This window comes from Symsagittifera roscoffensis, chromosome 2 (assembly GCF_963678635.1).
Source record: "Symsagittifera roscoffensis chromosome 2, txSymRosc1.1, whole genome shotgun sequence".
NCBI lineage: Eukaryota > Metazoa > Xenacoelomorpha > Acoela > Convolutidae > Symsagittifera > Symsagittifera roscoffensis.
The window spans coordinates 15981157-15992545 of record NC_087063.1 but is presented as its reverse complement, the minus strand read 5'-3'; the positions used below and the strand labels follow the sequence as shown (position 1 = coordinate 15992545).

General features: G+C 35.3%; 1 protein-coding gene and 1 non-coding gene across 2 annotated transcripts; one reads left to right on the top strand and one right to left on the bottom strand.

Annotated features, from left to right (window-relative positions):
• Positions 1 to 723: 723 nt before the first annotated feature.
• On the bottom strand, positions 724 to 917 carry LOC134840784 (small nucleolar RNA U3). The gene has a single exon (XR_010162449.1). It is a non-coding gene; the product is annotated as a small nucleolar RNA U3 (small nucleolar RNA).
• Positions 918 to 2596: 1679 nt separating this feature from the next.
• On the top strand, positions 2597 to 8444 carry LOC134839544 (segmentation protein paired-like). Its single transcript, XM_063855134.1, has 4 exons — positions 2597 to 3329; positions 3570 to 3922; positions 7292 to 7389; positions 7855 to 8444. Exons 1-4 carry the CDS (start codon positions 2945 to 2947, stop codon positions 8321 to 8323), a joined length of 1305 nt encoding a protein of 434 aa, XP_063711204.1. The 5' UTR covers positions 2597 to 2944; the 3' UTR covers positions 8324 to 8444.
• The last annotated feature ends 2945 nt before the right edge of the window (positions 8445 to 11389 follow it).

The window sequence follows — 11389 nt, the reverse complement described above, 5'->3', positions numbered from 1 at the left end:
AGGAAAATAAGAAAGATTGATATCCGATTATGGACTTAGGTGTAGCACGAACCTATTCAGCGGAAAAAAGATGTTGTGATGTACAGACGGTGTGGTGTATTGATCAGAAGTTAAACAATCAGAGAACAAATAGAATTTGTCTCAGCTGACAAAGTAGATATTCTGAGACTCAACAATGGAAAAAGAGATTGGTAAAAATGAAAACTACTTAGATATGGAGAATTTTTGTGGGAATAAAAGATCCATAGCAAGCATAAAACATAAATAATAAAGTGACAAATGGAATGATTTGATTTCTTATTCAGGTATAAACTATTTGGAGGAAAGTGATTAAACCCACTTTTGAAATGAGACTTCTTGAAGGCGGATCTTGGACTTTTTCAAGGGGGGTGGAGCGAGTTTTCCAAAAATTGTCAAAATTTTGTCTAATTTTTCATAGTTCGATCAAATAATTTTCGTGCTCTCTCAAAACACTTAAGTTACACAATAGTGCATTTTTTTGCATTTCAGGTAAGTTTTTTTTTCAAAAAATAGGACAAAAATAGAACTAAATTTGCCCATAGCTACATTTCATGATGAAGATTCTTGTTTTCATGGCATTTTTGGAAATGATTTTTCCCATGAAAATTAAATCTTGTTGATAAAACCAGCAGATAAATTCTCAATACACAACTCTGTGAAAAGAAATCGCAAAAGAAGCAGTATTATTTGGTAATTAGTTAAAGTCCTCAGAAAGCGCACTTCCAATGTTCCCAGAAACCAATCAATCATCGACGGCAGAGAAAAAGTATATCTTCTTCCACTGTATTGCTGAAGAAAGACTCAACCTGTCATCATCGGACTGACATGAATTGTGAAGGTTACCTCCGCAGGGCCAAGATACGCACACCAGAAACGATCCGTGAAAGTACGATCTTGTTTACCAGCTTCGTGGATACATGAATATGAAGGATTTTAGCTCAATGAAATTGTTTGAAAACATGCTTTATGAACATATTCGAAGATGTTTTGACTTAAATTCTGAAAAATAGTCAACTATCTGAAATCCTCGTTTTTTATGCTTGCGGTTCTGATGATTAGCTAGAGATATTTCGACAAGTATTTCAATAGGATGAGCTGAGCCCAGGGGCGGATCTAGGAATTTCTCGAGGGGGACGGATTTTCAAAAAAAAATGAAAATTTTGTCGACCTTTTTTTAAGGTCGACCAAATTGATTTTCTGAGCTCTCTCAAACCAATATAAAGACCCTAATTTGACCAAATTTTCTGCGCCGCAAGCAAACTTTTGAAAAAAAAAAAACAGACCAGAAAGGTGTTTTTAGGCACTTTTTGGAAAATTTCGACCAAAAACTCGCGTTTTTTCGGCGCGCGCTCCTCCCTCAAAATTAATGTAGATTGGCGCCAAAGGCGCCTTCATGAAAATTTTAAGGTCAGTCAGCCAAAAATGGATATCTCAAAGTAGTACAAAGGGGGACCCTTTGGGTCAGCAGGGGGTCGAATCCCTGAGAAAAAAGCGTCCCCGCCTCCACCCCTGTCCCCCCCCCCCCCCTTAAATCCGCTACTGGCTGAGCCAGTCAATTTTTGTGTTTCCTCTCAGATTTGTAGCAAGCCTTTCTTCTCATTTTTACCGAACTATGATGAAGTGATTGGCGAAATGGCAACGATTGCTGCTCAACAATTTAGCTGACAAATGTGGGCTATAGCTTTTAAATAAGATACATTATCGTTACATCTTGAATTTGGCTGAAAATCTTGCAAGATTTTAAAGGTTGCAAGATCTTGCAGGATAAGGCATCTGCAGACTAATCTAGCTATCGTGATATGTTTGTACAGCTTTTCGCATTCTAAGGTAGCTATCTTGTAAATTTTTGTGGAATCACTCTCAGGGATTCAACTTACTGACCACCCAAAGGGTCTACTTTTAGGTAATCTGTCACCACAACCATTTGTGATCGACGAATTTTAAGATTTTTCTGAAGGCAATATAAACTAAATTTGACCAATTGTGCTCCCAAAAATGCAAATTTGTACCAAAACTGGATTGTCTTCATATTACGAAAAGTTACGAAAATCCATATGGTCAACCTATAAAACAACGTCGAACATTTTGATTTTCTAAACAATACTCCTCCCCCCCCCCCCCGCCCGGCCTCAATAATATCCTAGATTCTCTTCTTGAAAATTATCAAAACCCGTGCCGTCTTGAATTTGACAATTCGGATTTTAAGTCGTGATGATTTTCCAGTGACAAGCTCAAATTTCCCCCGAGACAAGTTCTAATTAAATTTCATGTTTACTAATAGAGAAAGTTATAAATACTTGCTCCTTTATTTAGTTAGGGATTTCATTTAGGTAGTGAAATGAGAAGTAAATGAAAAAATTTGAAGGCTCTATTGCTCTTGTAATTTTTCGCACCAGCGATTATAAATTTATATCCCTTCAATTCTATGTTTACCTGATTATTAAAAATAACTAAGCGTGATAATTAAAACTTTTAAACTCTTTTATGGAATAAAAATAAGTGAAAAACACCCGACCCCTCTTCATTTCAATGTTGACAATAGCTTTTAGAAGGCTTTTAGAAGTTGATCAGTTGATAATTTTAGTTAATAAAGATGATTAGACAGAATTGAGGACAGGTGAAATATCCTTTAATTTTATTGGCTCTCCCATTTCCAAATCAAAAACAAATATAACCTCTCAAAGTACTATTTTACTTCCACTTGAAAAAAGATCCAATTCAACCGACTAATTTTCCCCTTTTAAACCACATAACTCAGTCTAACACTGCTTTAATTGTTCCAATTTTACAAATATTTGCCAAGCTTGAAAAAACTGTTGTTATAACCGGATAAACTTGAAATAGTAGCAGTTTCTTTTACATTTCGTTTGACCCCCCTAAAGAATTAAAGATTAAGAAAAGAATTGAAACTTTTATCAAAAAAATGACGCTTCCGAATTCTGGTCAACTGCCGTTTTTGCCTGGAATGCAACACCTTGGGGCACTTTTTGCAACCAACAGCCAGGCGGCGACGTCGAATATTCCATCTGGATCGCAGTTTAAACCCTCCGATTCCCCCTCTGTCAGCGGACCAATTTTCACCCTTCCCCTTAACCCAAATCAGTCGTCACGTGGTGTTCTGGAAAACGCAGCGGCGGCAATTAGTTTAAACGCGTACAATTTGATGTTTCAGCACCACATGAAACTTTTGCAACAGCAACAAGGAGGTCAAAACTTTGCGGCCGAGAGAAAAATCCTCGAGCAAAGGGAAGCGACAAATCGAATGGGGAAACAAATTCAAAGCAGTCAAGTTAAACCGCCCAAAAAAGGTAAGGTAGATGAGGTATTGAATCAGATGTTGAATCATCCGCCAACGTCACAAATTTGCTTGTGTTTAGGTTTAATTGAAAAGGGCTGAGTTTCAACTTTCAATTAGCTTAAAAAGCCCTTAAAAAGCAGAAAGGCGTATCGAAATTACTGTTCATTAAATTTTTCTTAATTTTACCCATCCTTTAGCTTCATATAGTAATAGCTAGTAGAATGTCCTCATAAATCTTTGTTTCCTTTAGGAATCAGTTTGACACAAAAAGACAAGCCCACCAAAACTGAATCAAAACTTTCACAATCGGCAAAAATGTCTCCAGCAAACGTCGATAGTTGCGAGCCATTGGACTATACAATTGGAAGAAAATCAAACGAAGTCGAGCTGGATTCGAACCTCGACGAAGGGGATATGGAAGTAGATATGTCTCCGGATGATCTGTGTGATCCCAATGACTCAAAGAGGCGTAGAACTAGGACCAACTTCACCAACTGGCAACTGGAACAGCTGGAAATGGCGTTCCACAGAACCCACTATCCGGATGTGTTTGTGAGGGAAACACTGGCCATGCAGTTGAACTTGATGGAAAGCCGAGTTCAGGTTGGTTATTTTAGTCTTACCCGTGATATTCTGCTTCCTTTTCCACTCCCAGTGTTTTTTGAACACTTAAACTGTTTTTATAAAACATTTGCAGAGAATTAAGATATCTTTTTTTTTCAGAAACTCATTGTGCACTGTTTTTACGGCCTATTATTTTGAACTTAAATTTTTGAAACCTACAGATTTTTTTTTGAGAAACCTTATATTGAAAGACTCATGGTCGGGGGTGAACTAGGTTTTTCTCGAAGGGCGGATTTTCGAAAAAAAGTTTTCAATGTTTTTAGGTCAACTAAATTTATTTTCTGAGCTTTCCCAAACCACTATAAAGACCCAACTTTGAAAAATTGTTTGGAAAAAAAGCGTTTTAGGCACTTTTTTGGAAATTCTGAACGCAAAATTGATTTTTTTTGGCACGCTCTCTGCCCTGAAAAAATAATATGTTTGTGTCAGTGAAAAATGTTATGGGGAGACTTTTTGGTTCGGTGTTGGGTCGAATCCCTGAGGAGGCGGCATTCCTACCTAAAACCGCCCCCTGCTCATGCTAGAATCTGCAGTTTGCAGTGGGTCAGGATGGGGAGGGCGAGGAGCAATTTGATATTAAAATTGAAAATTTGGTAAACTGTACAGCTTTAGTTGTAAATCTCTTTAACTGTGCTTGAATGCTTAGCACAGGTTCAATCGAAAAAATCGGAAAAAGAAATAAATCAAACATTTTTGTTAACTTTTATGATATAAACTATTGCAGGTCGAATCACGAACGAAATGATGGCTTGAAATGGCATAGCAATAAAAATTGTGAAACATTCTTGCTTTTTTTCATTTCTTGACAGTTCATTTTTTCTGGAAGCCAACACTACTGAGACATTTGAGGGCCGTCGCCACATTCAGGGCTGGGTCTTGGTACGAGTAGTTGTTTCTCTTAATGTATTTTTTTTTAAAAAAAACATACTGCTCGTATGAGTTCGAAGCCTAGAATATTCTGACTGCCTTTTAAGAACTATGGAGCAGTAATAACCTGAAAAAATTAAATGTAATAAAACAAAATGAAAAGAGAAATTTTTCAAAATTTGAGATTCTTTTGAAACTCATCCCCCACACGCGATATCAAGTACGAAGTGATAGATTTCGCTCCTAGTAACAAATCAATTATGGCAAACAAGCTTCCTTCAACCAATTAGGAACAATTTCTAAGACGGATTAAATCTTCGCTGACGCGTTAATAGCGCGAAATATATCGCGCGTTAATTGTCCCAAATTGGCCTAAATGACATTCTTTGAGCCTCATAACTTTACAGAAACTGATCACAAATTAAATTTTTTTCAAATTTCAGTTCAGGACAGCAATAAGTTTTGAATTATACAAAAAATCCTCAAAAATGGCTAGTTAAAAAGTCAAAATTTGTCTGCAGAAAAAAAAGCCACCCCGAGCATATTTATTCTGTTATTTTGTTACAAAAGTCGGAACAAAAAGAACTCAATGATGCTCGTAAAATGAATTTCAAAATCAACAAGGCATGCTTGTATCGGGAAATGGGGGAACAAGTTAGCCCTTCCTCGTGAAAAAAATATTTATAAAAACTACAGTATTTTGTAGCCCATTTGTTCCGACTTTCGAAGAAAACGGAATATTTATGCTCCGTGTGGGCTTTTAATTCATTCAGTTTTCACAGATCGAAATAATAGTTTTCAACAAACATTTTCTATACCTTATTGAAAATATCGGTTTTCTGAGTTTAAATTTAAAAAGATATTTCACCTCCGATTACTTTTTGTAAAGTTCCGGGGGTTTAAAAATTGCCAAATTGGCCATGTTTCGGACTACATTATGCGCGCTTTGAAGAATTTATTCATACTACTGAGAGCATAACGCAAGTTCTTTGTGCGTAACGAATTATCCCGCAAAACAAAATTGTTCCAAACTGAACTGAGGTTAGTTAACCGGTCCAATTAATTTCATACGACTCAAAATTTCTCGTTTTGATATTGTCCAAAATTTTTAGGTTTTCAATATGAATTAAGGGGCTGTCAGAACATTCGTGGCTTTGCCCTGATATACGATCAGTCTTGTTTATCTACTATGTTAATCTAAAAATTTAGCAAACCTAAGAAAATTGTCGAAACTGAAATATTGCTTCGAATTTCGGGTACGAGCATTGTCAGCAATTTCCAACGGTTACCCTTTTACCTCAAAATTCTTTGTTTTGATAGCCTACTATGTTTCAAGAACAAAAATAACAATATATAAACAAATACAGTGATTAATTTTTCTAGTATGTAAAAAAAGTTGGTGGTAAGTCAGTGAGCTGACGTATCAAGAAATTGAAAGGACGGGTTATGGGCGACTTGATACTTCAAGTTTTTCTGAGCACCTATACAAATAGAGAAATTTATTGTTATTTTTAGATTTCTATAATTCTTAGGTTCATTTTAAGATTCCTGAAATGTCTTTGATGATGCGTGCCCCCTAATTGAGCTCTTAACCAGTTAATGAGTCGAATTAATATTGCATACTAGAGAGCGCTCATTGTTTTTTCATTGAAAGAACTCTCAACCTCATTAGGTAGATTTAAATTTAACTATCTCCCCACAATTCTATTGATTTTTTACGCTTCTCTCAATTGGGCTATAAATTGCTTCGACCAAATAATTTGACAATAATATATCTGCTGATTAATTGTTCTAACATTTACACCTTTTTGTTTTGAACACTTTTGTGTTTGTATTTCTTCTTTTTTTGTGGAAACAATTGGTAGTTATAATTAGTCGTGGATTTTTAATGGGACTTTCTGTTTAATGAATTTAAAATTACCTGGCTAGATTTAACTGACGCTTAAATCTAAGCTTTGAATTCCACTTTTTGTCCATTTTCCGCTTTTACCTCCCTTGAGACCGAGCAAAGCGAATTAGCGGCTAATAGAATAGATAATTAAAGGATTTAAAACAATTATTCCCAAAAATAGGCAATTTAACTAGACCGTGAAAGCACCTTTGTATGCGTGACGTAAATCGAAAATATCCAGAGAAAAATAATAAAAATTATTTATATATTTTTTTATTTCAGGTAATAATTAATTTCTTATCCGATATTGGATGCATTTTGCAATAAGGATACTTTATGTAGACCTTATATCTTTCCTTGAGATGTTGCCATACTTGTTTTTGCCAAAGAGGATCAAAAAGTTATGTGCAGGTTGCAATGATTTACGAAAATCATCAAAGTGTATGCTGCCAAAAACTTGTTAAGTCGGGGGGGGGGGGGGAGGGATAGTTAACAAGGTACAAAATTCGTATATAGGGGATAGTTGACAATATCAGTTAAAAAGTTTGTTGTAATTATTTGTTGATGTCGTGTATTATTTTTGTTCACAGGTGTGGTTCCAGAACAGACGGGCCAAGTGGAGGAAGATGGAGAACACCCGCAAGGGGCCGGGCAGACCCCCTCACAATGCACACCCACTCACCTGCAGGTAAACATAATAAAAAAACATTACATTCACAACTCCATACTCACTTTAAAAATGCATTTCTTCAGTTTCTTCAGAAAAATATTTCTTTAGTTTCTTCAGCGGAATTAAGTCAAATTGAAAAAGATATAGAATTTGAAAATTTGAGTGGGAGCCAGCAAGGCGTCATCCCATGCGCAGGGGGGGGGTCTATGATTTTTCGAGGTGAAAGATGTGGGGGGATGAAGACCCTATTTTGACAAAATGTTCAGCGCCGCAGGAGGCGAAGTTGGTCAGCCTAAAATGGGATGCTGTAAACAAAACTAAAAGGGGGACCCTTTGAGTGGCAAGGGGGTCAAACTTTTGGAGGGGGGAGTACAGTCTATAAAATTGCATCACACAGCACGAGTGTATTTAGGTATAAATCAAACGCACAGCGCCTAGGTACAATATTAATGATGGAAAACTTAACTTTGTTTTTTTTTGTAGTGGTGAGCCGATCGTCAGTACCAATTCGGGCTCAAATCAAGGAGCCAAACATCAAAATCAACATCTATCTCCAACAGAGACCCAAAAACAAAACAAGGCACTTGTAATGTCCAAAAGCATTCTGACTTCAAAGGAATCCAAAATATTCCAAAAAGAAGAGTCAAAACCGATGCCTGGCGTTTGTATGGCCAACCCAAAATTTCAAATCTTTGGTGACAAATTTTCGTTTGTGGGACCCGGTGAGTCGAACTCCACTGATGTGAAAAAAGGCGACAGACTAACACTTTTCGAAAGCACCGTTGATATGATAACCAAAAGATGTGCGCAGCAGAGCTTCGACAACAACTTGAGGTTCGTTTCGCCGACTTTCCTGAAAAGTTCGACAAGTCCTAATATGGAAAAAATTAACTATCATGAATGCGATGATCAAAAGAAGAGCTTCAGAATTGACAGTTTGCTCGATCTGTAAATTTACAGCCACTCAAAAAACTCAAGACAGAATTAAATGTTTATTTTTTAATTTACCCTTCAATATTTAGAACCCAACTTCCCCTCAGCAATCACAACTGCTTGATTTGACTTCAATGAAATTTTCGATCGAATTATAATCTTTCATATAATTTAATGTATATAGATATCGTTGTTTTTCATCATTTTTCTTACTCGAAACATTGATTTTAATCGACTTAAAGTTTCAAAGACGTCCAAAAAAGGCAACTGGTAGTAATTCTCAAAGACTTTTGCGAGGACGTTAATCAAAGGTTAATCCTATTAGTTGAAATCAATTCCTGATTAAGTGAGCCTTGTAGCCAATGATGTGCACGTGTTCATTAGTTGAGGAACAAAAACTAATCAAGATTTGTTCAGATGAAATTTGCGAGATTGCTGCGGATAAGGAGATGAGCTTAAACTGTTAATATTGAGCAAATAGGAAAATGCAAGGGGTGCAAATGAAAATTTGATTGAATTAAAACATCATCCTGCGTGCAGTTCTAATTAAATTTTAAATATTCACGAATAAAGCAATTACAATTTTCCACCACTGTTTATCTGGAAAACGCAATCTGTACACAGATGATTATCATTATAAAATAGCCCCCAAAACAAAAAAAATCCAACTCAGAATCATATTAAATGCCATTTATATTCATATAAACCATCAACAAAATAAGCTTCCGAAAAAAATTCTGTTTTTTTGTATGATCAATGTAATAAAATAACATGATTAAATGCTCTAATGAATAAACGGTTTGCTATGACTATAAAAAACATAACATTTTGATTTATTTTTCATAATTATCTTAATATCGAAATTTGAAAATCATTATCTGAGAAAGTAAAAACTAATTCATAAATAAAAAAAATTTTGTGCCTCTAAGCCTGTTATGTTAATTTTTTGGAGGGGTGATCTAAGCAGATTGCTCTAAAAGCAGTTTGCTTCCAAGAGTAGAAACAGGTTTTTAAAAAAAAGCATATTTAGAAGACTATTTTTTATACCGCTTTCAAATGGTTGCCATGAATAGTATTTAGCATATAAGTTCCTTCCATCTGCACCCCAACTGTTAAAAGCCAGTGGCAATGGTTTTGACTCCATCAAAACTTTAGAACTATTCAAACGAAATGAATGTCTCCCACCGGGAACTTGTCTACATTTTTGAGCTAGCAAGGGTGATCATGACGCTACATTCTGACTATTTTGCCTCTTGAATGTACGCACCGGGACAACATTAACTTGACTTGGCGGCTCAGGCATTGGCCTCGCGTTGACGCACAAATATCGGTGCTTCACATAACAGTGTTTAGCCTTTCGAGTCACACACCCACTTAAGCGTAACCATTTGGTTGTTAAGTCATCAACTGATGTTTTTTGGGTAATTTTTTAACAGGTGAAACTTCTGATTGCCTGAATAACGTAAGCAAATAAGAATCTGTAGTTTGAATTCTAGTTATAGTTACGAGTTCATTTTGTTTTGATCAATCAGATTGCGTTTTTTTCTGCTTTTTCACGTCTTAAATGACACATTTATTCACTATTCTCGATCTATTTTAGTTAACTCGCTGGCGCTGCCAAATAGTCTAGCATAGCAATTGAAAAAAAGGTAATACAAATTGTTAATTTGAGAGCTGAACAAATCAGATTATAGAATGCTTATAAGATTTGCAACATTAAAAATTTTGATCCAATCATGAATCATTAAAAAAGAATCATAGCATCAACATAACGGTATCCCAAGTCAAAAACAGAATAAGTTCTTAAGTTCAGTTTCTTTATTGCAAATTTGAAACATTTATCGAAGCAACAAAACTTCTGTTCTGGTCAAATATCACATTACAAAAATGAAGCAGAAAGCAGTTGGAGTTGATAACAAAAGTCGGGATATATCTCATTTGAGTCGCGCCAAGTCTTATTTTGCGGTCGCATCATTGTGGGTCGCAGCGGTTACGATGAAAGTTTACAGGAACTTTGGCACTTTTTTTCGCTCCAACCGACAAGTAATTTTGTTGTTTCCATTGTCTGAATAGTACAAAAAACGATAAGCGGACTAAAAAGACATTAAAGTAAGTTTTGATTTTCTTTTTTAACCTTGTAAAACCTCCACTTGACAAAAAATTGATGCTAATAAAAAGTGATGGAGGAAAAAAACGAGCAACACATTTTTTGCTGCCAATCAAATTGTCAACGGAAGTTTCGAAAAATTTCCCTAAAACCCCATTGAGTGATCAGCAATGCCGGTAGTGTTTTAGAGAGCAGTACCTAGTCATTTTTCGCACCACTCGTGTTTACCAAAACTTATACAATTCACTTAACTGAAAAACCTCTTGACATACGATTCCATATAATTCTATGCAAAATATTTATGAAATTCTGATATAAATTTTCCCATAGATGAAAGTTATATAAGAAGCATTTCTACATGAATAAAAAAATAATGTTCAATTTTTGTCCAAAAACACAAGCTTGTTTTCTATCTTTTGGAATACTGGTTTGCAATTTCAGTTTAAAAAAATTGTAAGTATTTGGATGTTTGTAGATGTTTTGGATTGGAGATGTTTTTTCTTGACTCCAAATTGCCGCGGGACAATTTTTTTTCGTCCGTGCTCGAGGTATGTTCCAACTGTGTTCGACCATGCTCGACTGTATTACAATTGACCTAATTGAAAAATGTCTTCACATACAATTCTAAATATGGATGACATACGTTTTCAAAATATACAAAAAGTTCTGATAAAACTTTTCTCACAAATGAAAATTGTATAACAAACATTTTTCCATAACCATAAAAGTAATGTCCAAACTAAGTCCAAAAACACAATGATCAAAATATTTTTCTCAACAAAAATTTGTTAAAAGCTGAAATTTTGCAGAAAAACTGCATTTTGAAAACTCTTTTTGTAATAACAGAAAAAAAAACCATTTTCACCCGAATTATTGCCATAACTGTAATTTTTAATTTTTGCTTAAAAATTTTCCCAAAAAGTAAGAGACTGGAATCAAGCTATGTTTTTGAAACAGGCAGGGGCGGATCTAGGATTT